The 25,487-nt window shown below is 47.7% G+C and overlaps 9 protein-coding genes across 9 annotated transcripts; 3 read left to right on the plus strand and 6 right to left on the minus strand.

The window, feature by feature from the left end:
* The first annotated feature begins 214 nt into the window (after positions 1-214).
* Positions 215-4,293, plus strand: BDV27DRAFT_122570 (uncharacterized protein). Its single transcript, XM_032065657.1, has 4 exons — positions 215-870; positions 930-1,578; positions 1,637-2,240; positions 2,293-4,293. Exons 1-4 carry the CDS (start codon positions 397-399, stop codon positions 4,100-4,102), a joined length of 3,537 nt encoding a protein of 1,178 aa, XP_031931386.1. The 5' UTR covers positions 215-396; the 3' UTR covers positions 4,103-4,293.
* A 433-nt stretch (positions 4,294-4,726) lies between these two features.
* On the minus strand, positions 4,727-7,042 carry BDV27DRAFT_122572 (putative ethanolamine kinase). The gene is made up of 6 exons (XM_032065658.1): positions 6,866-7,042; positions 6,502-6,750; positions 6,317-6,428; positions 5,793-6,244; positions 5,376-5,725; positions 4,727-5,321 (listed from the first exon to the last, which is right to left on the minus strand). The coding sequence occupies exons 2-6, from the start codon at positions 6,685-6,687 to the stop codon at positions 5,147-5,149; spliced, it is 1,275 nt and encodes a 424-aa protein (XP_031931387.1). The 5' UTR covers positions 6,688-6,750; positions 6,866-7,042; the 3' UTR covers positions 4,727-5,146.
* A 1,547-nt stretch (positions 7,043-8,589) lies between these two features.
* Positions 8,590-10,099, minus strand: BDV27DRAFT_48263 (HSP20-like chaperone). Its single transcript, XM_032076734.1, has 3 exons — positions 9,816-10,099; positions 9,171-9,705; positions 8,590-9,089 (listed from the first exon to the last, which is right to left on the minus strand). Exons 1-3 carry the CDS (start codon positions 9,916-9,918, stop codon positions 8,777-8,779), a joined length of 951 nt encoding a protein of 316 aa, XP_031931388.1. The 5' UTR covers positions 9,919-10,099; the 3' UTR covers positions 8,590-8,776.
* An 86-nt stretch (positions 10,100-10,185) lies between these two features.
* Positions 10,186-11,027, plus strand: BDV27DRAFT_122576 (glutaredoxin family protein). Its single transcript, XM_032065659.1, has one exon. The coding sequence runs from the start codon at positions 10,281-10,283 to the stop codon at positions 10,611-10,613; it is 333 nt and encodes a 110-aa protein (XP_031931389.1). The 5' UTR covers positions 10,186-10,280; the 3' UTR covers positions 10,614-11,027.
* An 80-nt stretch (positions 11,028-11,107) lies between these two features.
* On the minus strand, positions 11,108-13,386 carry BDV27DRAFT_142115 (transcription factor domain-containing protein; the record flags this gene model as incomplete). The annotated part of the gene is made up of 4 exons (XM_032069909.1): positions 11,108-12,038; positions 12,069-13,091; positions 13,141-13,210; positions 13,305-13,386. The coding sequence occupies 4 exons, from the start codon at positions 13,384-13,386 to the stop codon at positions 11,108-11,110; spliced, it is 2,106 nt and encodes a 701-aa protein (XP_031931390.1).
* Positions 13,387-14,401: 1,015 nt separating this feature from the next.
* Positions 14,402-15,964, minus strand: BDV27DRAFT_48280 (uncharacterized protein). Its single transcript, XM_032076735.1, has 2 exons — positions 15,513-15,964; positions 14,402-15,445 (listed from the first exon to the last, which is right to left on the minus strand). The coding sequence occupies exons 1-2, from the start codon at positions 15,661-15,663 to the stop codon at positions 14,580-14,582; spliced, it is 1,017 nt and encodes a 338-aa protein (XP_031931391.1). The 5' UTR covers positions 15,664-15,964; the 3' UTR covers positions 14,402-14,579.
* Positions 15,965-19,173: 3,209 nt separating this feature from the next.
* On the minus strand, positions 19,174-20,800 carry erg27. The gene is made up of 2 exons (XM_032076736.1): positions 20,655-20,800; positions 19,174-20,406 (listed from the first exon to the last, which is right to left on the minus strand). The coding sequence occupies exon 2, from the start codon at positions 20,381-20,383 to the stop codon at positions 19,337-19,339; it is 1,047 nt and encodes a 348-aa protein (XP_031931392.1). The 5' UTR covers positions 20,384-20,406; positions 20,655-20,800; the 3' UTR covers positions 19,174-19,336.
* BDV27DRAFT_48291 (uncharacterized protein) lies at positions 20,593-21,145 on the plus strand. The gene has a single exon (XM_032076737.1). The coding sequence runs from the start codon at positions 20,724-20,726 to the stop codon at positions 21,036-21,038; it is 315 nt and encodes a 104-aa protein (XP_031931393.1). The 5' UTR covers positions 20,593-20,723; the 3' UTR covers positions 21,039-21,145.
* Positions 21,146-22,926: 1,781 nt separating this feature from the next.
* BDV27DRAFT_142118 (endopolyphosphatase) lies at positions 22,927-25,008 on the minus strand (the record flags this gene model as incomplete). The annotated part of the gene is made up of 2 exons (XM_032069910.1): positions 22,927-24,770; positions 24,822-25,008. The coding sequence occupies 2 exons, from the start codon at positions 25,006-25,008 to the stop codon at positions 22,927-22,929; spliced, it is 2,031 nt and encodes a 676-aa protein (XP_031931394.1).
* Between the last annotated feature and the right edge of the window lie 479 nt (positions 25,009-25,487).

Consider the following 25,487-nt stretch of genomic DNA (forward strand, 5'->3'; position numbering starts at 1 on the left):
AGCTTCAGCAGTAATATCTTACCTAGGAAGATTGATTAGATTCAACAGGACTTGCTTGTGCCTGTCTAGTTTTACTTCAGTCTCGCTGGTCAGCTTGTCTGCTGGTCACGAGATGATTAACCCTCACATGATTTCACTGTATCTAGTCACGCTTCACGCAACACTCGCGACAAGGAGCGACCGACAAATTCATGACTGAAACACATGTGACCCGAGAACATGTAATACTTAATCTAGCAAGGCTAAAAGAAACTACACTTTCAGATGCTAAGAATGCACTGCGTCACACTTTTGGCTGTTTTGTTCCGGTCTGCCTATCTTCAGTCTTTCAAGTCTCCTACTTTTCCATATTTAAGTTCCTGAACCTCAGATCTGGATATGTCGTGTTAGCCTAAGATGAAGGACCAACTCAGGCGCATATTCCGTTCACCACTATCGCTGCGCCGGGGCTCAGGGCTACCGAACGACTCAGCCCATCATTTGCAAAAAAGAGTCTGCATTACGGCTTTACCGCTGGATACGCCAACTGATTTATCTTCTCCCCCGGTAGCGGACTTCTGGCAGAAAGCACTTCACAGACTATCTATGAAAGACCAATTGTTAATACAAAAACATACTACAACACGATCGACTTCATGTATCGTTAGCGATATGCCAGTCTTACTGCTTGAAGAAGTCAAGCAGAAACGGGAACTATTTGAAAGTAGAAGATGGAATGTCAGTTTTAATGGCTTCACTTTCCGCTTGAGCGATATTGCAGACAAGGTCATGACATGGTTAGAAAAGTTGAAGGCTATTGGTGATATTGCTGTCAATGCAAACCTAATACACGCGCGGTTGCCATGGGCAGGTATCAGAACGTTGCTACTGGTAAGACCACCCACTGTAACGAAGGCCAAAATGGCTTCTGATGTTCAATACCTACTTAGGTAGCGACAGCGGATCGCGAGACTATGGGCTCCCTCCTAGTAGGGCTTGATAAGGTTCTCTACCTCGTTGACCGGTGTAAGGTCTACGAACTTTTATATCTCCACCATCCAAAGATGGAACACGCGTATCATAGTTTAGAAGCCAAGGTCATTGAACTCTATGTGCTAATCCTGCAGTTCCTACTTACTGCAATCCGGGTGTATGAGCGAAGTACGAAGACAAGTATTTCGCCGGCGTTTTGGACCCTCGATTGCATTAATGATTATAATGCTCGCTTTGAAGCGATCATTCGACGCATCGACCACGAGGCTCAAAACTGTGAGCGATGCTATAGTCGCATCGATCGTATTGTTTCCACCGACCAATTTGAACGGTTAAAGCGTGTGCTTGAGGACATTGAGCGAGTCAAGACCAATCAAAATGAGTTTCAAAATGCGGATAATACGCTTAAAAACATATGGCGACTTCTTGACGATAAAAAGCGAGATGATGTCCTTGGGTGGGTATCAGACATTCCATTTAAGGATCATCACACACTAGCGAGGACTGGCCGTACAGCAAATACTGGTGGGTGGCTCTTTAAGCAGCGGGAGTTCCAAGAGTGGCAGTTATCTAAGGACTCAATGATATTTTGGTTACACGGTATATGTGAGTCTTCCAAGACAATATTACCAAACGCGTCGGGCTCACACTTTCTTTTTCATAGCCGGCGCTGGGAAAACGAAGCTTGTTTCCCGAGTTATTGATGAGTTCCTGCAGGTCCAGGGGCAGAAGCTGGTATATTTTTATTGCAATAGGAATGAAAAACTTCGTCGGAAGCCAAAAGAAATTCTTCGCAGCTTTGTCAAGCAGCTTTCAATTGCGGATGATCAAACAGCAGTCCATGACAGTCTTCTCCAAATCTACAACGATAAGCGACAAAGAGGTTTTCCGTCGACGGACTTGAGCCTCGAAGAAAGCGAAGCGCTCCTAGCTCAGTTAATTTCCACATATCCGAAGACAATACTAGTGCTAGATGCCTTGGACGAAAGCGAAGAAGGCTCGAGGCAAGGTCTTATCAGTTATTTCAGCCAACTCGTCGAGCAGATACAAAGTTTGAAAATCTTCGTCACCAGCAGACGAGACGGTGACATAGCAAGCCGGCTCCAAACTAAGGCTAACATTGGCATTGATGCAACAGCTAGTCAGGATGACATTGCGAAATTTGTCTCACAGAAGATAGATGAAGACACGAAAAACCGGGCTACCCCTATCTCTGCCGAACTGAAATATGACATTGTCCGTATTCTTCAAGACAAGAGTCAGGGCATGTAAGTGTTCTACCCATCACGCTGTGTTGAGTACAAAATGACATGAGTCGAGGTTTCAATGGGCGAGCTTACAAGCTACGGAACTGTTATCCCTAGATCTAGAAGACGATATTCGTGAGCGTCTGGGATGCTTACCAGCTGACCTACAATGCGCATACAACGAGATCTACCAGCGAATCCTAGAGTCCAAGGGAAGCAAGTTTAAGATCGCGACGAGAGCCCTACAGTGGGTTATATGTTCGGAAAAGCCTTTAACGGCAGATGCCGTCGTTTTCCTCGTATGCCAGGATCCCGAGAGTGATACTTTGATAACCCCATACGTGGACATCCGATTCATCCTAGATTCATGCTCTAATCTCCTTGGCTTGGATTCCCGGCAGCTTTGCCAACCCTCACATCTCTCCGTGAAAGAATACTTTGAAAATCTTTGGGGCATAGGCATATGTCATGCCAATGCTGCAAAAATATGCCTGACACATATGCTAATCGCAAACAATCAATTTTCACAAGGATCTTCCAGGTATTCTGCTATGATTGGCAACTTCCTCACTTACGCAACGCAGCACTGGTTTGTGCACATAAGAGTATATGAGCACTATATCAGGAATACAGGTGACAAAATTGATCCTTGCTTGTCGCAGCTTGTTGAGAAATTCCTCGGTTCTGTCGAGGAAAGTGGGCCCGCCTATAGATCCTGGTGTGAACGTTGCAAACACTTGCCAGACTTCCCCCTTGAAGATCTGAAGCCTTTCTCTAATCCGGTGCTAGCAGTTTGCCGATTCGGCCTTCACCGCGTCCCGCTCACATGGTGGGAATCCAAACGCGTAGACCCTGAGCAATCAAACAAAGCAGCCAACTCGCTTCTAGCGCTAACGGTCTTCAGCGAAAATGAATATGCCGTTCAAAAGCTATTGTCACTTGGAGCAGACGTCAATAGACAGCTTGATGGGCTGCTCTGTAGCGGATCCGCTCTCGGTGCTGCCTCATCACTTGGAAATCGAGTAATCATCGAGCTACTACTAAGCGCAGGAGCCCAGATCAATCAGAAGCACACTGGAGGCCTCTATGGCAGTGCACTGGTGGCATCAGTCGCAAACCCAGGAGGTAGAAAGGCCACCCAGCTGCTGCTAGACTCAGGAGCAGATATCAATCAAGAGCTTGTTTGTGGGATATTCGGCAGTGCTCTTGCTGCTGCCGCTACTCGTGGAGCCGGAAGATATGACAGTACAATTATTCAATTACTGCTCCGTGTAGGAGCTAACGTCAACCAAGCCCTCACCAGTGGGAACTACGGCAGTTCCCTAGCTGCTGCCGCTTCAACACCCTTAGGTCATGAGACAATCAAGTTATTACTTGCCTCAGGAGCGAATGCCAATCAAAGGCTCATTTGGGGGAAATATGGTAGTGCTCTAGCAGCAGCAGCATTTGGTAGCCCCACAAATACCTCACTCCTGCTAGATGCAGGAGCCGACGTCAACCAGATGCTTACCTCTGGTCTATACGGCAGCGCACTTGCGGCGGCAGCGTATAGCCAAGCAAAACATACAGTGAAACTCCTACTTGATGCAGGCGCCGATGTCAACCAAAAGCTCACCACAGGACTCTATGGCAGTGTCCTTGCAGCAGCGGTAGCCAAGCCGGGCGCCGATGAGGAGATTGTACAATTACTGTTGGATGCAGGGGCGGATGTGAACCAGAAACTTTCCTCGGGTCTTTACAGTAATGTTCTAGAAGCAGCACGAGCGCGAACTCGCCCAGAACTTTACGAAATGCTGCTGGGGGCAGCCATCAGGAAGGATCAGAGAAATCCCAAGTATGTCAACTTGGAGGCTGATAAGTGTAAGGATCAAAGGTCGGCATGATGCAAAGTTCCTAAGTGTCAGGGATAGTGACCCGAGCTACAGTTGTTATATATAAGTATCTTGCAGTGGCAAGGTTCACGTACGGAGTTCTCGATGTGAACAATTGTTTGTCTAACTTCACATGAACGAGCTCATTACTTTTAAGTAATTCAGTTTGTATGGTTTTTTGTTTTTTTTTTTTCCCCCTGAAGGTCTCTTCCATTATTCTACAGTATACATAGATTTAGTTCTTTGATCGCACGTGATCTTCAACCATTTTCGCAAGAATATTTGACTATGCTATTGCGCGTGATTCACGCAAGAGAAATAACAGAGACAAGGGATTCTTGATAGTGTTGCGCCCACAAGGCCTCGGGCATTGCTAATGCCACTATTAACCATTGGTCATATTAGTTGTTCTTTGTAGGTCAACATGAACTCGAGCAAGCTCTAGTTCACTAGGAAATCGAGCGATTTCGATCCACTCTGACTTCCTATCCTGCCTGAAATGGTCGTTTTCTATGGAAAAGACCGAGCACGACACCAGGGAAGGTGAAGGGGAAGGGGAGGGAAATGGTACTCCGACTAACCGAACGCCATATTTATATGGACGTGTAATGAGCTAAGATAGGGAAATAGACCCCCTGAAAACCCAGAAAATTACAACACTTAATTTCTGTCCATAGGCACGAACACAAACATGATTAAACCCATACTTCAAGAAAGGGAAGGAGAAGTAAAGGAAAACTGAGAAAAAGATAACCCACTAACACGCCTATGAAAGTCCCAAGAACACCAGTACAGTCGTTGAAGACAAAGCCCTTTCCATGCCATCCTTTGGTATACACTGCTTTATTCCCTGAAATGCATCACTGTCCTGGTTTTACTTGCGTCCTTTTGTCGCTGCTGCCGTGCTCGAGGGAATAATGTTGAAACCCCGATCACATGACAACAGGAAAGTTTCCCGATTCATATAAGCACGTTCGTCGTCAAGAAGGTGAAATCTATATACGCTGGTGATGTGAGATGTGAGGTTGTATTGTGCTGGTGGATGAAGAGGTTGGTTCAAACTTCTTGAGCCCATCGACGCTCGCGGAGGGGCATTTCTTCGCCGGCTTTGGCGCGGCTGCCGTCGAGCTCTCGACGCCAGGCGTAGTATTCACCGAGGCGGGTTTCGGCGTAAGAAGCGTAATCAAAGTCGATTTGCGAGATCTGGGCTTGGATGAGGGCCCAAATACCCCTATTTACTATTAGCACTGGGCCATGGAGATTGGCATCGGGAGGAAGAACGAACCAGTATAACCCGGGAATGCCGCGGAAGCGATCGACGTCCTCATAGAGTCGATCGATGACCTCCTTCTGAGACGACTCTGGGAGACCTTTGTGCCGGGTATAGCTCCTGACATACTCGGTCAAGAACTGACGCCGAACGGCACATGTGGGCATCATGTTATAGTTACAGTCGTAGCCACCCCATTCAGCAAAATGGTTGGCGATGTCGAAAGCGGCTGGGGATGGAGTAGCGTATTCATAGTCGATAAACTGCACAGTCGCTGTGGGCTTACCCGCGGATGTGACAGGAGCCTCTGCGGATGGGACAGCTATGACATTCGCGCAGAGAAGGTCGCAGTGGGCAAACACCAACTACCGAGGGGGTTAACTGCTGGCCGGAATCTCTATGGCACAAGAATGGAATGTGATATCTACGTACCCCGTCTTCACCGATACCCTTGCCGTCGTCCAGTTCATTGACAGCCCATTCAAGCTCTTTCTGAAGGCCGAGTCTGCGCCTACGCTGCTCATCCGTAGCAGAAGGCAAAGCAAGGATCCATTTCTGGAGAACAGCCCACATGCTGGGTCCCGATTGTTTTGGCTTGATCAGAGGGAAGTCAATGTTATGCTTGGACGGATGGACATCTACTGAGTTCTGAAAAACAATCTCCACTTCAGACTGGGCAGGAGCAGCAGCTCCGCGGATGGGAAGGACTGCATGCCATTGTCCAAGCCTTCTAGCAACGCCACGCCAAATGGAAGCTGTCACTAGATCTTCATGAGTGGCAGGGCGTCCACGAATGAACCTATAGAGCAGGCCGTTCTGGAAGCGAGCCAAAAGTGAAGGGGCTAGGCCATAGCTGGCAAGTAGGGCGTGGGACTTCATTTCTCCTATAGACATCTACTCAGCATTGTCGCAATGGGCAAGAAGGAGAAAGGGCGTATGTCCCGAGTCTGTCTTACTTTCGCGGTCTATAAGAATCTCTGTGTGGTTACCGTACGCTCTCATCAGTACAGCTTCGTTGTCTATTTGTTCTTCGGTCAAGCCAGGCTTGCGATTTATGATTTTGAGAAGCTGGAAGCCAGTTAGTCCATGGATTCGACAGTTTGGACTCTATCTGCTCCTGCAGAGCAAGTTCGGAACACACAGTATTAGTGATGCCGTCCGTAAAGCGCACGAACTCGATGTTGTTCTCCGGGCCTTCCCAGTGAGGGTTCAGGGTCAGAACCAACCGCAGCGCAGACGCTTGAGAGTCGGCATGGTTGTATGACTGTGCGATGTAGCGCAGCGCCGTGAGAGGACAACTGTTCGGCTCAGATGTCGAACCCATCATGGTCGTTTATTAAGGAGTGAAAGGTGAGAAGCTATATGGAGAAGCGGGTCAACTACAACAGTTCTGATTTTCCTAATGTCAGCAAATCTCGCCAGAGAGGTATGAGAAGTTGTATGCAGCGAGAGTATCACTCGGGTGTAAGGAGGGAAAGGTACAAAGCATTGGAGTGTATACTAACCTAAACGGCTGGCTGTGGCACTTTTTTCTTCTTTTTTTTTTGTCCGTTTACTGAGGACTTCCCCTATTATTAGTGAGCGATAAGGATCGCAAACGATAACGATATACGTAATTTTAAAGAGTATTAAATTGACCGGCAATCAATACTCAGGGAACACAAGCCAGAAGGGAAAAAAAAAAAAAAAAAAGGGGGAGAAGTATTAAGCCGGAATGAGAGGAGAAAGAGGAGAAGAATGAACATTGGTCTCGTGCTTGCATGGCCATGATTGGAAGCTACGCAGCCTGAGGCCCCTCAGGCAACGAGAGCCGTTGCCCCCCTCGTTTCCTTACCAGGCTGTAAATCCGAAATTGCCTCCTTCACTCGGCTCCCCATGACGAAATGCCAGGGACGAAGAACTACGTATGCACCTATTCTTATACAACTCGATCGCCCTATGTGAATTTTCTGTGGGGTAGCACCGACGATTGTCAGCACTCAAAACTGGCCTATGATCAGCTCCTCCGGAGAATATAGTTCGCATTCCTTGACGGTTAAAGGGGGGGAGTTAAAAGTAAGGGATGGTTGACAGGTATGGTAACCGTGTTTATTGTGTTAGGTAAGGTACGGGGAGTATTCCCGTACACACTCCCCCGTATTGCTCTAACCCCTTTGGTCACCGCTCACTCAACCACTTTGCATGTGATTCTCAACCATGTGACTGGAGGGCGCTACTCGCCTGAGGCATCATTCAAGGCCGACCCGGCCTCACATGACTTTCCAACTTCCAACACCCTAAGCCCTAAGGGCTACTGCTCTCGGTAATTAGCTAGTCCCGAAGGTGTCCTAGTGGCTCCACTCCCGGTGGACTACAAAAGGCCATCGTTGGCGCCGCCAATTTCTCCCTCTTTTTTCTTTTCTTTTTTTTCCTCATCATCAGTAGAGGTTTACATTGACCATATGTAAATCAATACCGGAGCTTCATACAATGTATGACTCGCTGAGGGTTATCCGTGTGGGATTTTGCTCGATGGGTTTCCTTCCGTTCCCAGCTTCGGAGAGTAAATGCGTTTTCCTTTTTCCCTTCCAAATTATGGCTTAGCTAGGGATTCTTTTCGCAAGATAAGAGCCCCAGGCGCATGAGCTGTGGAGGAGGCGCGACATTCCAATTATATAAAAGGAATATCTGTGCTATGAAATCATGGTTGGATATTCCTATCTTGTAGGCATGCTGCTGAACAAGGCATTTGTTTTCAGGGTTTATATGCTGAAACCTTAGATCAAAAATGTGTCTATCTTGGCGTATCAATCTTCAAGCATACCATGTGTACCTGGCTATTGTTGGCAATGACATATTGGATGCTTTCTCCGATTGAAGCATCATGGCTAGTTTGCCTGCTAATCGCTTAAATGCGTCTGTCATTGGCCATGTCTGATATGCTTGTTTCCTTATCATGGAAGGCAGCGTTTACGGAGTATAGCCTCCATAAGAGAATGTCATGGGAACACGCCCAGTAGATGTTTTGTGTCTTGAGCATGTGGTGAGCAAATCTGCTATGCATTATCTTGACATTGGCCAAGTTAAGCCATAGTGCTTGTCAAATGAGTGTTGCATTGTGAAACTCTTCCATATAACTTTCACTCTCACTTTTTAGGGCCTATGCTGTTCCCAAACAAGAAGCAGTATCGACTTCCATGCTCAACTCAGTAGCTTTTCAATCCCAACTATGAGCTGCTCCTCTTTTTTGCTGAAGAGCGATCAACATAGCAAGTCTCGTCATGTGCCAATACAACCCAATCCTGAATTAGTGCCATCACAAGGTGTCTTGGCGATACGAGTGAATGTATGCCTCTGAAGCTGAGTAGATACCATGTTCCAACCATGTTAGTGCAAGATATGTGTTTCCCATGTCTCATTTATGCTATATAGTAACCTCAGACCCGTCCAGCCTGTCCGATTTGAATCCTCTCTCCACTCCATCTGTCATCGCTCCGCAAGACTGGCCAGCTAGTCCCATCAGCCTTGGCCAGCGTCAATTCCAGTTTAGTACCCAACACCTTGAACTGGCACTTTTCGGGATTAATCGGCGCAAACAGCTGATATGTATCTTTGTACCGCTTGTTATCGGTAGTGGGGAGGTCCAGGTCGATCGACTTCTCGGAGAACTCGACTTTAGCCTGGTTCTTATCGATCTTCTTGAGGTAAAGCGAGACATTGACCGAGTGTGGTGTTTGGTAGAAGTCGTTCCTATACAAGGCATGGAAGGTTAAGACAACGTTCCCCAAAGAGGTATCGCCATTCGTAGGACGAAATATAGGCTTCACTCACCTGACACTCTCCACCTTCTCTTCACCAGCCGGCTTGCCCTTTCCGACAAAGAGATGTTTATTTTTCTCCTTGCAGCCTTCAATCTTCAGGAAATCGTCGAAATCCAGAACCCTCTTCTTACAGCATGACCATCCCTTGCTGCCCTCATGGAAAATCGGCTGTCCCGGATGATGGACGCATTTTTCCTCCCCCCGCGACACGGACGAGTTATAGTTGGCGCCGCATCCCTTCCGACGGCATGTGGCGTTAGCCGGGATCTCAAGAGATGGGTCGTCGGACTCTGACTCTTCGGGGGCAGGTGTGGCTGCGTTCGACGGAGGGGCAATAGCGGGCGAGTATGTTGGCCGTGGTACCCCGCTATCTGCGACAGGTGCAGTGACCGGCTGGGGGGCAACTAGTTCGGGTGCAGCTGCGTCTGTGTTCTTTGGGGGTTCGACTGGGGTATCGTCTACAGTCGAATGTTTGCCGGTAGTACAGGGTGGGATTTCGAGAAATTCATCGAAGGTGAGAACGCGGGGCTTGCAGCATTTCCAGCCTGTAGATAACGGGAGGGTTAATGTTGGTGGATCGCACCGCAGGGAAGGACGGAGGTGTCATGCGACGAATCCCAGGGGCCACTGTAGACACCAAGGTCCTTAAACTTACCCTTTTGGCCTTCATGGAAGACGGGTGGCCCAGGATGATAGACGCATGGCTCTTCGGGATCGGTGAAGACCTTCCCGCAACCCTTGTGGACGCACTTGGACATTTTTTTCGATGGGGGGAGGCACAATGCACTTCTCGTCTCAGTAGGACGTATAATATACTAGCAACAGCAAAATCGCTTCAGTCCATGAGACGTGAACCTTCGTTGGCGGGGGCAAATCGCATCGAAAGCCGCAGAAATACTGCCGCCGCAGCTGCCGCCCAAAGTGGCCCGAAGGGGCTTAGTCTGGAGAAGCTCGAAGGTTCCATTTTATCGGCGCGGAGAGCACGATAACTAAGGTAGTAAGTAACTCTATTGTTTGACTGTCGACATCACCACCTGATCCTATCGCCCGTTCGCGGCCTTCAACCACCACAACTTTGTCAGCCATTCTGGCTTAATTTGTTTATTTTCAATCTCTCACCATGTTTCCTACCGCCGCCCGTCTCTCCCAAGCGGTTCGTGTTACGCTCTTCACCCGGCTCGGCTGCGGACTGTGCGACACGGCAAAACACGCCGTAACTCAATTACACAAACGGCGGCCCTTCGAATACTCCGAATTGGATATTATGGTCCCCACCAACAAGCCCTGGAAGGATGTTTATGAGTTCGATGTCCCTGTCTTACATGTTCAATCAGTCAAGGGTCAATTGGAAAACGGAGAAGCCGACCTCTCCGATCCAAAGAAGCTGTTCCATCGGTTCACCGAGCAAGAAGTCGAAACTTTGGTCGACGAGGCCGAGAAGGCGAAATCATGAATTCTAAACCACATTTAGCTAATTGAGCCATATCTCAATTCAACCTCCTATACCCTCCATTTCAAATATTCCTCAGAATTACGAGTGAGTGAGATGTGAGGAGTCGTTCGACCTTGTGTCGTCTAGACATGCCGGGATACAATTCCGAGTGATCCCTTGTTTCAGCCCCGAGAATCATGCGCAAAGGATCGTCTGCCTCTTCAATGTATCCAAACCTTCGTGATAATCCCAGTCGATCCCGACTTTAATGCACGTCGTCCTTCTCCGATGACTAGGAAGGTGTCGCATACCAATGTCGGCTCCTTCATTCAGCGGCAGAAGGGTGGATATGCGCGTCGTGGCCGGTTAGTCGTTGGTAGGGGTTAATGGGATGAGTAGATAAAACTAGGTATCTGAGAGTAGCTAAGGTGTTAATAGAAGATAAGATTATATAGCAACTTCTCATCGACATAGAAATAACTTTGCTTAGTAAACAATGCAAGGGTATCAGAGCCTCATTCCAGTGGACCAGCCAAATCTATAGGCAGACTCTCGATCCATCCATAATATCCGCGCGTGTCCTCTACTGGCTGCCTCCGGTTCCTGTTGAGGGCAGGACTACCGTTCCCCGTCCTTTGCAGCAGTCGATTACGAGTATTTTCATCCAAGACCGCAGCTGCGTCGGCTGATGGGTCAGCAATGCCAGACCTTCTAATGAGGCCGGAGAGATCCTTCAATGTGTTGCAGCACAGTTGTGCTATACGCGCCACCTTTCCATTTGGTCTTATACTGTGGTAATGGTCCAATATGTCGATAGCTCGCGTCAAAGACGTCTCTACCTCCCCTTCATTGATTTTACCGCAATTGTTGTCATTGAAGCTGGTAAAGTTACTTAGACGAGCTGCAAGAAAGACCGTTCCGCAGGCATAAGTATAATCAATGTTCTCCCAATAGGGAGAGATGAGGTTAGGGCGGCTGTCGTCTGGCCTGCCATCAAGCGGCCTATCTTCGTGCGCACGAATAAGGTTGATCAGTTCCAAGGCGACCGCCACGCTCTTGATTGAGACGTCGCGTACCATGCTGAAAATCACAGGGGAGGTGGAGGAGCTAGGCTCTTCTTTAGTAGCGTGCGGGCGACCTTCAGGTCGACAATTGCATTTGGTGGACAGTGCCAGTCCCAAGGACAGCAGAGGCCGATATAGTCGAAGACGAACATACAGGTAGCGTGCTCGGAGAACATTCCGCTGTCGACACACAATCGGGTCATCCCATATACCGCCCGCGGCATCATCTTGCAGATATGATGGCAGAGATGCCTGCCAATCGTATAAAAGAGTGTCTACCTTCAAAAATATCTTGAAATCGAAGGAAAGAAGTTTCTTAGCAGCGCAGCTATTTGGCTGCATTCTCAGCTCATCCTCCCATGCTAAAATATCCTCGACGTGGCTATACAGCCTGGCACAGGCCGTCAAAAACTCTATCAAGGATGGACGATCTGACGTGACGGCGGAGTTCCCCCCAGATATAAAATCGGTGTAGTCTGTGTCCCAATGCGTCGGTAACGGCACCCTCAGTGGATTGGAGGTTTGCGGTGGGAGCCCTAGCTGCAGTGCAATCATCCGTTCCAGGATCATGGCGCTATGCCAGAGTCGCCGGGCGAGTTCTCGATCCCTCCTTCCTCGAGTATCATGCCCCCCTGTCTTGAAGTGCAGGCCCAGGACTTGCGCCATGCGGATGGCAAACCCAATGAACATCCATGCCAACCTTGAGTTGCCAGTCGCATATAGATACTGGCTTTGTAAGATATGCGATTGAATACGCTCACATAGAGACCCGCTGTTCTCCGCATCCCTGGACATCCTCTGACCGCGATTAAAGAAACTCGTCACATCTTCGTCATTCACATCGTTTGTACTTAAGCCAGATAAACTGAAAATGGTATTCAAGATGCCATGGAAACTACTGGGGCCTGCGGCTATGTCCTGTTCAGTTCTGGTAGTCTCGTAGGCTGACTGAAACTGTAAAAGGTCCAGTATTGGCAAGTTTGCATATTCTCTCGTTAAATAAGATAGAACAAGACGGTCAGCCATTTCCTGAGACAAGTGCACCGATGGGTCTTCGCCACTCGATCTGGAGACGGAAGGCTGTATGACACCATTTGTGAACATGGGTATTTGAGCTAAAAGAGGGATGTCGCCTGTTAAATCTTCGTCCTTGGCTCTGCCCGTTCGCTCCTCAACAGCTCTTTGCAACCTCATCACTTGCGAGGCCTGCGCTCCACTATCATCGAGGTGAAAGCCTTCCTCCTGGGGCAAAACAGCGGTGTGGTAGCTTTGATCCGAAACCATGGAGGAGACCTCAATCACATCGCTTTGTGTAATATCAGGCGACTGGCGCACTCCACCGCCTCGTAGGCGTCTTTCATTGTCTGGAGTCGAGATAATAACAACCTCGAGCTCAGGGAACGCCTGGGTAGTCATACATTGTCTCGGGCGGTTACTTTGACCGTCGTTAGCAGGATTCAGTCACATCAGATTTGGAGTCATACGGAGGAGGCATATCCTGGGGTCTATAGGAACATTCATGTGACTGGCCCTTTTGCCGACATCCTCCGCATACTATACACAGTACTTGTTAGTGATTTTATCGCGTGCTGTAGGGGCGCAAGTGGCGGATAGGGAACTTATGCAGTGAGAGTTAACGAAAGCATACTTGGTTTCTGTCTGTCACACCCCCTTTTCTTGCGGCGACATACACAACAAGGAGGACCAGGAAGTCTCCTCACATTGCGCATCCTGCAGCTTGGAGATTGTATATTGCTTGAAACCCTGTCAATCCAGCGTTCAGTATCAATACGTTTCTTATAGGCTCTCATACACTAACGGGTAGCTTGTTTGGATACTCAGTTCATAGCTGATTACTTAGATATATTAACAATGTATATAGGAAGCTTAACCCCTAGTCACATAGACCAAGGCGCATCTAGTCAGCTCAGAGCGATAATATCTTTCTTCACACTGTTGTGATATAGAATCAAGTAAAATAGACAGCAGTGCGTATAATTGCCAATAAATACGGATAGTGCTGATAATGGGGCAGTGAACAAACGGAGAGGTGAAAAGGTAATGGAACCCTGGTCACGGGAGGGCGATTCTTATATATGGTCCGTGCGCTGGACGTATCGACTTCCAGGTAAACAATGTACGTAGATCAACTCAAAACAAACCATGACCTATCCCACCAATTTATAGTTTCTTTCTATGTACCTTTTCCCACCCCCATAGTATGACGGTGTGCCAGGATCCCGGCGATTGAACCGTTAGCGCTTATTAACATCTAAGGGTCGCGCCCCATACAGACCTCGCTACCGGTCGAGCACATAGAAATGGTCATCAACGATTAAATATTATTAGGTACTGTACAAGACCATCCATTAGGCCAGTTCCGAGTTACCAAGTGGCAACCGTAGGTATGAAGTACAGCCTGCGGACGGCTACTAGAGAGTCATCCAGGTCATATCTATCAACCAAACGATCAAATCTCGTAAGACATCAAACATGGCATCCCAGGCCGAGGGATATACACAAAACAGTTGAAGGTTTCCATACATAGAATGAGCCAATATTGTTGCAGCGAATCAAAACCAGCCCCGTGCATGGTGACGGGGAAATTAGTGGTCCACAAGGACGAACAAATGGTTTACCAGCAGCCAGTTGCACACCGACTGAAAAGGAATAAAACGTAGATAAACAAACGCCAGGTCCGTATTCCGCAAGCAGTGGATGCCAGATTGTGCAACAATCGAGGAAACCAAAATAAAAAAAAAAAAAACCATGTCAATAAAAGCCTGTTCATGTTCCAAATCATTGCAGTAGTTTTGGGCATCAGTTACTGTTATTATACGGCGCCATTAAACCGCATCAATAGCAGAAATGCATATAGGTTGTCTGATGCCTGCTGAGAATGTTGCAGGCGCACAATGATTACTCAGAACCACATGACGCCGACAACTAGGCCTATGACAATAGCCATGCAACTACCGCGTGCAGGCTGTGAATTCGGTCCATGCCCAACGCCCTTAGGCCGCTCTTCAACTCCCACCGGTAAATCAGGGATTTCGGTTCGCTTAGCAGGCGATAGCGGAGATGTGGGCGATGAGGTTGAACATGCGGCATTGCTGCCGTTTGATGGGAGCACCTTGGGTGCAACCTTTTCTTCAATGTGTTGATCAGTCTGTTCTGACAATTGCAATTTCTCTTCTGTGGTCTCTTCAGACCCGAGCGGTAGTCGTTCTCCTGAGAAAGTATGTGGAGCAGTCCAGTTCCCGAGATAGACCCTCGTAGCATGGCAGGCCTGCTGCCATAATTCACGTAGATGAGAACGAGGGTACCGGTGACTTTGCGAATGAAGTTCTTGTGGCGTTGCCGTGGCATTGCTGCCGTACGACTTTGGAAGGGGTGCTTCGGTGGTAGGAGAGGCGCTGATAACAGCTAAGTTGGATACATCCGAGGTGAGAGAGCTAGGTGCTGAGGCCACAGAAGAGGCGACCCCTGTGGCAAGCGGGATAGATATTTGGCTGTCACCCGTCTGTTTCATGAAAAGCGATTTGAAGGCGCGTATACCTCGCGCGAAAGTTGATGGTTCTTCGGTAAAGCATGCTATCGAATCGGTGTCAAAGACAGTAGCAGCCTCGAACGAGCTGCGTGGGGTGTCTGGCACGAAGCGCCGCGGGCGATGGACACGGTCCAGGTCTGACAGGCAGTAACCATTTATCGCCCACGACTTACACTGACTGCCAGTCGTCCGTATTCTCGACTGGACGTCGACTGGACCATCTCTAACACGGGAAGGTTCTATGTTCCACGCAATGTGAGATCAATGTTATAGCCAAACAATCACAACGGGATAAGAGACACTTACGCCGAACATCGTTATGATGGTAACCAATATACCCGAAGCGCAGATTATAGAAGTCCCACTCCTTTGCCAAGGACACCAAGCTGAGCAATGAGAAAACAAGAAGAGCAAGAAAGGAGATGGCACCAGGTTTGTGGAAGCCTGACCGCATCATACACGTTCATAGACCTCTCGTCCACGTTGGCGATCCTCGAGAAGGCGAATTTCCAGAGTCAACAGAGTTCCTGCGTGCTTGAAGAGCTTTCAGGATCAGGCAACTTCATTGCCATACGGGATTGACGAATAAGCTGGAAAATAAATCAAGAACCGAACGGTATATGCGGAATAGCCTCCAGGTTTATATTATTTTTCCCATGCGCACTTATATCTCTTTTCGGTGGCTGCCTCTTTCTCTCGGGGGATTTTTTGTTTTTTTGTTTTTTTTTTTTTTTCCCAACGACTTTTGTCGGGGGAGGGGGGATCGGTCAGTCGGCCGGTACCTCGCGAAAGTGACTTGGGAAATGAAGCCCCAGCAACGAGATAGGCACAACACGCAATGGTGGGGGTTGACGCCAGATGAGGAGAAGAGGATAGGGCTTTAAATCGGCTCGGGATGTTTATTCTTTGTCGGGTAGAAGTTTTGCAGGAATTGATCGCTACTAAATGACGTAAAGGACGTGGTGGACGCAACGTAACGTGCGGTCGCAAGCGGATGTTGCCAAGTCGATAGAGGCCAAGGATGAGTGCCCGTGGGGAATAAGCTGGGAGAGAAAGAAGGTCACTCCAGGGTCAGTGAGGAGGGAAAACAACAATGAGGTCGAATCAGAGCAGCATCCAACCCCCTAAGCATGCAAGTATGACCGGTAATTCTTTTTGGCAGAGGCCTTTTGGTAGTTCGATTGGCACGAAGTCAATAGCCTTTTCACTAGTCCTGTGGCCGATCTGCACGTTGTCTTTCCCTTATTGAGGCTTTTTTTTTTTTTTTTTAATTCCCGCCGTACCGCCCTGGGTTATTTTACCGTAGCATCGGTTAGCGTCGTCTGCCTGAGGCGACCCAAATGTTGCCTTGTGTTGCAACATTATGGAGTATAGACAGGACAGGTACATCTTCTTACTTGGTTCATGATCACAGTGTACTCATCATCCATTTCCTTTACAGCTATCCAGAAATAACAATCTGACACTATTTTACTTCCTTCAAAGACGAAGGCAGGATTAAGAACTACTTCGTCCAGTACTACATCGGCGTCTAGTTTCTTTGTTTGAGCCAGTGTCTTCTTTTACTCCCGGCAAGCAACTTTACACTACCTATCTTTGGTTTGGCCCTTGTATCACTCCTTAGTACACTCACTATACCACAGTATTACGAATGGCAACAAAGGGTCTTCAGACTGGTCTGAACCCAGACTCACAAATAAGTATTCACTCAGCCAAGAAAAGTGCTGGTTTAAATGGCAACATTCGCCCTTCTTCTTCATCTCTACATATAGATAGACTTTGCGAGTTCTCCATATAGGAGCCTGATCTTCACGGTCACTTCAATGTTAGGTATCGGAGCATGAAATACTGCTATAAGTGGGCATTATCACCGAGGTCTGAATTGGACCCGATCAGCTGCTCCTTTCTTTCCACCAAAATGCTGAACAGCGGATCCTTCTCCAAAGTGTCAAGAACATTCAGCTCAATGTGATCAAGACTTCCCATAAACTCTGTACCTTGCTCCCATAAAGATTATGATTTTTGATACGAGCTTGCATGATAGCACACGTTCCATCGACGGGCTCCAACGGGTGCCACAGGTAGTCAATGGTACCCAACTGTCCCCCCCCCCCAAAGACGAGCTTGTATATTCTCAGCGGTCTCATCTCAGTCTCACGGGATTCTGCAAGCGTAGTTGTAAGCTGGGTATCCTTCTGCTCTCTCAAATGGGAGCCTAACTCGTGAGCATATTCAGAGGTAACTGCAGTGACCTTCTGACGAAGGTTTAAGGCAAATCTCGTGAGATGCAGCAGGTCAAATCTCTTGTGATCAGAATTTCCCACCCAGGGTAAACATCCTTCTGTATCAAATTAGTCTGGACAGTGGTCATAAAACTACCGAAATACTTTCCAGCACCAACTTTCCGGGGCCTCGGACGCAGATACACGACCAGCGCAAACTGCTCTGTTTTCGTCAGGCTGGATACTACTAGTTCACTCTGCGCCGCAGCAGACCGACTCCTTTTAGTGCAAAGCGCAAATGCTGCGTTCACTATATCTGACCCCGACATAGATCGAGCTCGTGAAGACGACACTTTCTCAAAGCAGAGCGTTAGGCTATTGCTCGTTGTCTCCAATATCTGGAATTTTCTTTTCTCTCTAATAAAGGAAACATATCGTTACGATAATTTGCCGCCGCCGAGGCAAGTTCCGCACGCACGTTTGCTCTTACATCGCACTAGCAGTTCTCTGAGAATTTGTCCGTGCTGCATGATCATCTGCCTTATCCGCAAATCGGCGCCTGGGTCTAATGCCAACGGCATCTTAATGTCAGTGCAACTTGGTAAAGCATTGTAACAGCAAGTTGCCAAGGATTCAAGCACATATCCAGTCCCAACAGCGTCAAACTCATTATGGGGAAAGGCCATGCTGAGGATAACGCCATCTTTTAACAGAGCTTCCTGAAACTGAAGTACAGGGCGAGGTTCAGAATCATCCAGTCGAAGTCGTATGGGGCAAAGGGTGTCTGTGTATTATATGAGGACCCAAGCTGGTTCATCACATTGCATATCAATACAAGTTAGTACTGTGTTTGGAACATTGCCACTTTGTCGAGCTTACAAGGTGAAGGCTGTAGTTGTTCCTCTAAGGCCTGTCGCGGGAGAATAGGTTAATATCCCCAGCGAGGAATGGAAGCCGGTGAATTAGCTTGGCTACCCCGTCTTCTAATGCCTGGTGCCTTGCTTTTAGATTGTAGAGCGAAAGAAGAGAAGAAAGGCCGGGTAGCTCCGTGGTGATGCTGAGTCGAAAACTGTCAGAGGGTAGTTGAAGGAATCCATGCCTGGGAACACAATGTTGTCTAGTTAGGACGCTTAGAAAAGGGTCCGAATACTAGAAACAGTCCGCTAATTGAGGGACCATTGAAAATGCAAATGCACAACTTATTCGTTGTAGCTGATTGCGGAACCCTGGATTGCCTTGTCATTGCCTAGTCAAATTCGAAACCCACAAGACAAGCCGGCGTACAAATCAATAGATTCAAGCTTGCGTGATATACAGCAGTATATTAAAGTAAGGTATGTATGCATTTATCTGATACAGCCAGTTCATCGATCGATATTCCATACCTGGAGTGTTAGGAGCATTGCTCCTTCTCAGCTGTTGTTATAGATTAGAGTGCTGTTTATTTCCTCAAGCAAAGTCGGAATTCCCAGGTCTTTCTCCATGGCGAAACAGACAATGCTCACTATACTCGATAATAACACGTTATGATATCATGAAGAGTAACTTCAAGCATTCTATTCACCAGCCATATCACTACTGAAGTTGAAAGGCAAGCAAGGAACAATGTACATCCCAGCATATCGCTTTTTTTTTTTGTTTGCTAACATTGTGAGGTTAGATAATACAAAACGACCATGTAGAATTGCCGCATTAGAGGTATAAGAGCCTAGAAACCAATAAAAAAACAAAAGAATACATCAAAGTCGCTATAAACAAAGTAAAAAGACAAAAGACAAGGCCAGTGCCACAACGGAGGGAGATCTTTGAATAATTTCAAACACCCACACTGCAGCGCGTCTGGTCATCATGTACAATCGTAGCGACAATAGTCACAATTAATCATCAGCACTCGTGTTTGTAGTGGTATTAGATTGGGTTCATCATGGTAGGGTCAGGAACGGCCGGAGGCAAGTCATTGCTAGTCTTTGGTGGTTCTGTTACCGGTGGCACTGGCGTGACTGTTGCCGGTGTATCGCCAATTTCACTTTTCGAGCTACCATCTCGAAGAGTCGCAGAGGCCGTGCTGCTACCTTCAGTGCTGCTAGTCTTGCCCCCACGCTTAACCATCTTTCCCAAAATTCCAACGATCTCAGCGGCATCCGCGAAGCTTTCATCATCCATGGCCTCTTGAGCTTTATAAACATCTGCTATAGCTTGTTTGGCCACTCGCCGACAAGCATTGGAATCATGGAGACAATCGTAAAGATACGCCGCATATTCAAGCTTAATAGACAGACGTAAAGGGTGAGAGCCAGGAAGAAATCGTTCAGCCAAGAGAGCTGCATGATTGAAGCATGCCGTCGCCGTAGGGGTGTAATCGAGAGCAGGCAGAAGAAAGCACGACGCCTTGGGCGGTTGAACGGGTGCGAGTCCAGGAGGAACTTGGATAGCAGTGTACCGAGAGACGTTCCCCGAGCTGTAAGCTGGCTGTTCAGGGACTGTTATTGATTCTGCGTTCGATCTAAATGAGAATCTCGACCCCGGTTCTTTAGTTGGTGATTCGGCCTTGGGTGTGTCGTTTGGTTTGGTACCATTGCTCGGAAAACTGGTGATCCCCGGACAATGAACTGCGGGCTGATTGTGAAAGAGTACAAATATGTGGTAAAAGGATGCTCGAAGTTTATAGGCTAGGATCTTCAGCTCCACATATCCCTCAACCATCGGGAGAACGAACTCTTCCAAAATCAGTAGTCCTTCACGGGAGAGCCATAAAATATGATGATATAATTGAAGTGACTTAGTTTCTCGGCTAGGATCCAGTCGCCGTAGTCGTCGTGCACGAAGTAGCTTCTTCGAAAGCATGACAGAAAGGCCTAGAACTCTATAGAGCATTGCGGACAGGAAGGGGTTTTCGAGGCTGGTTAAGGCCGCAAAATTGCCCAAAGCCTTCTGGTCTACCTCGGAGGAAGCCATCCACAAAGCCAGAAGATTCGGGTCTATGATAGAGAAGCCGCCGCAGACATTAGCCATGTGCATTGCATATTGTGCCATGTTAGCGAAATGATTGTCTCCAGAACAATCGAAGTGCTACTAATGATAGCCTAGACCAATTCGCACTCAATTGAGCAGTCAAATGCACAAGGAGAAATAGAAGCCTTCGTCGTTCGAGTATATTTCGAATGCGACAGTGAAATGCAGTGGAAAATATGGAACAGAAAGAGTGCTAAAGAGCTTGTCATCTTACCTCGGAGGCGCGCACAAGCGAGCGGTAGAATCAAATTAGTTTATTCAAAAGCGGTACAGTTCGCTGCCCATGTCAGGCGCTGAAGCCAGATGCACTTCTTTTTTTAGGTTTGTCGATATGCACTGTCGGCACTTAAGCGAGAATTTATTTTGCGTACTGTCACTCCGAAGCTTGCTTCGACCGTGTGCTGCGATACCCCTTTGCGTCTGTCCTTCAGCAGTTGCTTTTGAATTGTACCGGAAAATCAGGGAATTAGGCACTGAACGACAAAGCGAAGCGCTAGAATCACAGAGCCACCGATTGAACCGTAAGAAGTATGTTACAAACAGATCAAGTACTGAAGGCCTTGAAACTTTTCGTGATATGCAAGAATTTTTGGTGTAGACTGTACAATGCCACAAAGGGAGCTAGAAAGACAGGGCGGTGTTTCCAATCAAACGACGTTAACCGCTGCGACGGCTTTTCGATAGCCTGGGCTCTATGCAAGAACTGGAAATATCAAAACACTCGGTCGATACAGGGAAATGATTAGCAACGCAAGGCACACGGAAGGGGGGGATTGTCAATGGCAAAATATTGAAGGGCAAGGAGCTCGTGGTTATGAGGTAGGAGGCAGCTTTGATGCATCGTGCGCAACTGGCGCGGTAAGGCGGTAGTCTGTGCTTCTCAGCCAGCGGTTGCTGGCAGTGAGGATTGGGGGGCCACAGTCAAAAAACAATAAGAGATATGAACAAGCCCTAGAATTAGTCGTTAGATGGAGGGGAAGCGGCTTAGATATTGCGATTGTTCGACAAGGTGGATTTGGTCCAAAAAGCGGTATCAGCCACAGTTGACAAAAAGAAGTGGACAGCCCGGCCACTGCTGCCCGTGTATTGGGGGAAGGAACTGAAATAGTAAGGTCGTAATGAGAAACGGATGATGCAAGGAAAATTAGTACCTGTGCGGTCGGAATTTCCCCTGACGCAGTATGGAGGTGGATGGAGCCGCGGCAATACTGTGTGGGTGAGTTCTGTCTTAATCTACTCCGTGTATGATGTCCTGTTGTTTCTTTCAATATTGCAATGCCGTCATATGCATTGAACCTCACTGTCGCCTCATCCGATCTTGCTATCCTCCACTGTGGGGGGAAATTTCTTTTCCTTCTTTTTTTTTTTTTTTTTATATTATCCCCCTTTCGTTTAATTCCCAAAACACGGGAACAGTCGGGCAGCCATACAAAATCATCCACAATCAAAGATAATCGTCATAAGTAATTACGGGGTAAAAAAGAAAAGTGGCGAAATTTTGACTGCTGCCGTCCCCCAAAGTCCAAGCATGACGCGGGAGGACAACGCATCGTTTAGTTCGATACGTGTCAGAATCCGAGCGCTGATTTTCGCTGCCTTGCAGCTTTTGATCCAGTCGATTGATGAGATAGGATTAGTACGGTGGATCGCCTATCGTCCGGCAGAAATAAGTAGCACTTAGGCCGCAGATAGTGCTGCAGGCTGCAGATAATATCATTATAGGACGGTCAGTTCAAAAAAGGCATGATCTCTGTGCCTGGGCCACTCCGTCGCGAAGTCCGTCTCATAGACTAAACCACAAGTGTTGGAGCTCAGCGTCCGCGCGCTTGTTAGCATTGGGATGGCGGCAGAAATTAACTCGGACGAGGCGCAACCATGACAGTTGGCAGGCATCTGCCAGCGTGGCACCGACATACTGGATGGGTTGGCGGGGGCTGTGAGACATCAGCTTGCAACAAGGTGGCACCGTCTTCTTTGAATGAAAACCAGTAATACTGGTCCCCTCACTTCATGAACTGCAGTTGAGTCCTGTAAGTGTAGTCAGTCAGTCTCCATGCGAGGATAGAAACAAAGAGCCAATTTAACCGTTCCAACACATGGCAGAGACCCACCGCCCTATTGACCGCTAAGGTATCTTATCAGCCATCCTTGTCCATGTATGTACATATGTACATATACATTTGGATACAGCATGTACAATAAAGACAATCGAGGCTAAGCTATGAAATACTAAATTCAGCATGTGTAACTATCCTTTATGTCTAACACAAATCAATTGTCAGAGTGCAACTCCTTTTCGACATGCATCAGCACATCCAAAGCTACCTTTCAGCAACACCAGCATTATGAGCTAAGAGACTACTATATACATATAGCAATGCTGGCTCTTTAGAAATTATAAAACAAGTGTCAAGAAATAAAACCCATCCCTTGTCAGCCTAATATATATTCTTAAGCCCCATTCTATCGCAGAAAAGAAAACTTTATCATTCTGACATGTCGTCAAGGTCATCAATGTCTAGAAATCCTACAAACGCGCGTTCAAAGAACGTCCGCCATATTTTGTTCTGGGGTTTTTTCTTTTTCTTTTTCATTTGGCGTTCAAAGTCATCGTCATCATAATCATCGACTGCGCCAGTCTCGCTGGCAGGCAGACCGTCGACGTTTGTGCTGTCCGCCAGAAAATCATTCTTTTTTGAGGATTCCTTCGCAATTCGAGTCGCTAGTTCAAAGAAACTGCGCACTGTGAGATCCTTCATCTTGTAAACTGGATCATTTCTAGTATCGTATTCAACCTCAAAGACGAAGGCATCATCGCCACGGCTCGTTTCACGAACCTCGTTAACCTCGGTGTCGGTAGGATTGACGGAGCCACCAGCAACTTCTCTGCCGTTGGTCACGTGCTCGTTGATTTTGGTTAGGTTGGCGAAATATTGAGTGTAACCCAGCCATGTAAACGGTTGGTTCGAGTACGCCGGTCCTGGTGGAGTGGATGACGATGGTGGTTTGGGGACCTTGAAGTGGGGCTGTTTCTTCTTCTTCTTCTTCCCCTTCTTCTTTTTCTCGATAGATGCATCATCGTCTATCATCTCGGGGGAAGGCGAGGCTATTGCAGTATCTTGATCCAAAGACTCGGCCCAAGTCGTGGCATCGACCAAGCCAGAGATGTTATACTCAACGACCCGAAGCGATGGAAAGTAATTGGGAACTACACTGGGAGATACCAATGATACGCTGTATCGCTCAGCCCAGGGACCACCAATCTTCTTCAGAAACTTGCGTCTCTTTTTGTTTGCCATCAGAACCTCAGGATCAGAATCTTCGGCATGTTCGGTGGAACCATCCTCAAATAATTCATGTAGGGCTGACATTCCTACGGGTGGTGACGGCATTTTAGACCAATCTTTCCTGAGGTCGACAAGGTAACTTTGGCGGGACTGAACAGAGACCAAGGGATACGTATCGCCAGATACGGCTGAAGAAGCCGAGCTCTTGCTGGCATCAAGGATGTTCACTTTATGGCTGTCCTGGAGCATAAAATGGTCGATGTTCATATGCCCATAGGCAGTACCAACAATAATGTCACGATACTGATGGACCCAAAGAGTGTATTTCTGCCAACACGTCTCATCCCAGCTTCGCTTGGATCCAGACCTCGCCGGGGGGACATGCCCTATCAGGATTGCTTTCATGTCGCGTGACCGCAGCAGCTTTAGTTGCACACGCAACCACTCCATATGCTCAAATCCTGGCTGCGATTTGGCTTTACAACCGTCGACCGCAGAGTTGGAGTCAAAGAAATACATCGTGTTCAAGCTAATGACTGTCAACTTGTTGGGAATCACCTCCGACGTAAACCAGCCGCCCTCCACGAAGGTGTGGCGCTGATGCTCCGGGATGAACTTTGCCCATATATCGACAAACTTCTTAGTCCATCGGTTTGGGCCATCGTTAAATATGTTGTGTGGCATGAAGTCGTTGTTTCCCAGAGTAGGAACGATTGGAATAGAAGGGGTATGACTGGAACCCTCTTTGAAAGTGTCAATGAATTTGCCAGCAATTATCTCGTTCAAGGCAGACACCTCCTCCTCCGTTCGAGGGATTTTCTCATCATTATCATGACGAGCAGAGTCACCAGTCCATATGACAAAGTCGATATTGCCTTTGAGGTTTTTTTCAATCCAGCGGAATGTTTCGTTTATAAGGGTGAGAGGCGCGTCGCATTCGCTCCCTTCCGCTCCAAAGTATCCCGCAGGGCCCTTTCCCCGATGGCATGCGTCATCCCCGTCCACGGATCTCCCGGCCTTGTAGTGCGAGTCTGGATGTATGTCTACAAAGGTTAGCCTACTTCTCCGTTTGCTGAGATAAATCTATTCCATACCTGTGATATGCAGAAAGCGGCCGGTGAGTCCTCGGCTAGAAGAGGAGTCCGATGGCTTGTCAATGCTGTAAATGTCGCCATTTGAATGCCAAAGCTGGTCGCCCAACGGTTGTTGGTCTGATATGGGTATGGCGGGGACACTGCCGATCAGGGTAGAGATAATCGGGAGAATCAGAATGGGAAGCATTGGTACTTCTTTCCAACCATGAGAAGCCCCAACCAGGCGGCAAAAGAATAGTTTAGCCTCTACCAGCAATCCCAAACATGAAAACAGGAAGCAGACACGCGACGTGAGAAGTTGAGGAAGCAAGAGTTAAAGAGATAAAAAAATTATGAATGAGTTAACGTCACTACCGTTTAGTTTGATGGACGGGATCCGGAGACCGATTAGGTTTAGCCTGCCGAGTACCGTGCTGGATCACTTTCGAGTCGGATTTCTTGGAATGTCTTTTTAGTATTCAAACTTCACACCCTTAGCTAAAGATAGACTGGACAAATTCACAGGCCTTTATGCGCTCCGAAGGAGGGGTCATACTCCATGCTCAGGTGGTCAGATTCCTATATGGAGGTGTCTACTGACTCTCTATCGGAGTATATGTGCGGGTACAGCACTGCCTATGCAGCGACCCGCAGTGTCAATCCTCTAACTTCTACCCAACCAAATGC

The sequence above is a fragment of the Aspergillus caelatus genome, assembly GCF_009193585.1.
Source record: "Aspergillus caelatus strain CBS 763.97 unplaced genomic scaffold BDV27scaffold_24, whole genome shotgun sequence".
NCBI classification, from domain to species: Eukaryota; Fungi; Ascomycota; class Eurotiomycetes; order Eurotiales; family Aspergillaceae; genus Aspergillus; species Aspergillus caelatus.

Bases quoted from the DNA above. Each gene is read 5' to 3' on its own strand.
- BDV27DRAFT_122570 (XM_032065657.1), top strand. From the start codon at position 397: ATGAAGGACCAACTCAGGCGCATATTCCGTTCACCACTATCGCTGCGC. The intron at 1,579-1,636 runs GTGAGTCTTCCA...TCTTTTTCATAG, and splicing joins ATTTTGGTTACACGGTATAT to CCGGCGCTGGGAAAACGAAG. The intron at 2,241-2,292 runs GTAAGTGTTCTA...ACATGAGTCGAG, and splicing joins CAAGACAAGAGTCAGGGCAT to GTTTCAATGGGCGAGCTTAC.
- BDV27DRAFT_122572 (XM_032065658.1), bottom strand. From the start codon at position 6,687: ATGATGGGTTCGACATCTGAGCCGAACAGTTGTCCTCTCACGGCGCTG. The intron at 6,429-6,501 runs GTGTGTTCCGAA...ACTGGCTTCCAG, and splicing joins CGGACGGCATCACTAATACT to CTTCTCAAAATCATAAATCG. The intron at 5,322-5,375 runs GTTCGTTCTTCC...AATAGTAAATAG, and splicing joins GGCATTCCCGGGTTATACTG to GGGTATTTGGGCCCTCATCC.
- BDV27DRAFT_48263 (XM_032076734.1), bottom strand. From the start codon at position 9,918: ATGTCCAAGTGCGTCCACAAGGGTTGCGGGAAGGTCTTCACCGATCCC. The intron at 9,706-9,815 runs GTAAGTTTAAGG...CGTTATCTACAG, and splicing joins CTTCCATGAAGGCCAAAAGG to GCTGGAAATGCTGCAAGCCC. The intron at 9,090-9,170 runs GTGAGTGAAGCC...TGCCTTGTATAG, and splicing joins GAGAAGGTGGAGAGTGTCAG to GAACGACTTCTACCAAACAC.
- BDV27DRAFT_122576 (XM_032065659.1), top strand. From the start codon at position 10,281: ATGTTTCCTACCGCCGCCCGTCTCTCCCAAGCGGTTCGTGTTACGCTC.
- BDV27DRAFT_48280 (XM_032076735.1), bottom strand. From the start codon at position 15,663: ATGATGCGGTCAGGCTTCCACAAACCTGGTGCCATCTCCTTTCTTGCT. The intron at 15,446-15,512 runs GTAAGTGTCTCT...CGTGGAACATAG, and splicing joins CCATCATAACGATGTTCGGC to AACCTTCCCGTGTTAGAGAT.
- erg27 (XM_032076736.1), bottom strand. From the start codon at position 20,383: ATGGCTTCCTCCGAGGTAGACCAGAAGGCTTTGGGCAATTTTGCGGCC.
- BDV27DRAFT_48291 (XM_032076737.1), top strand. From the start codon at position 20,724: ATGTCAGGCGCTGAAGCCAGATGCACTTCTTTTTTTAGGTTTGTCGAT.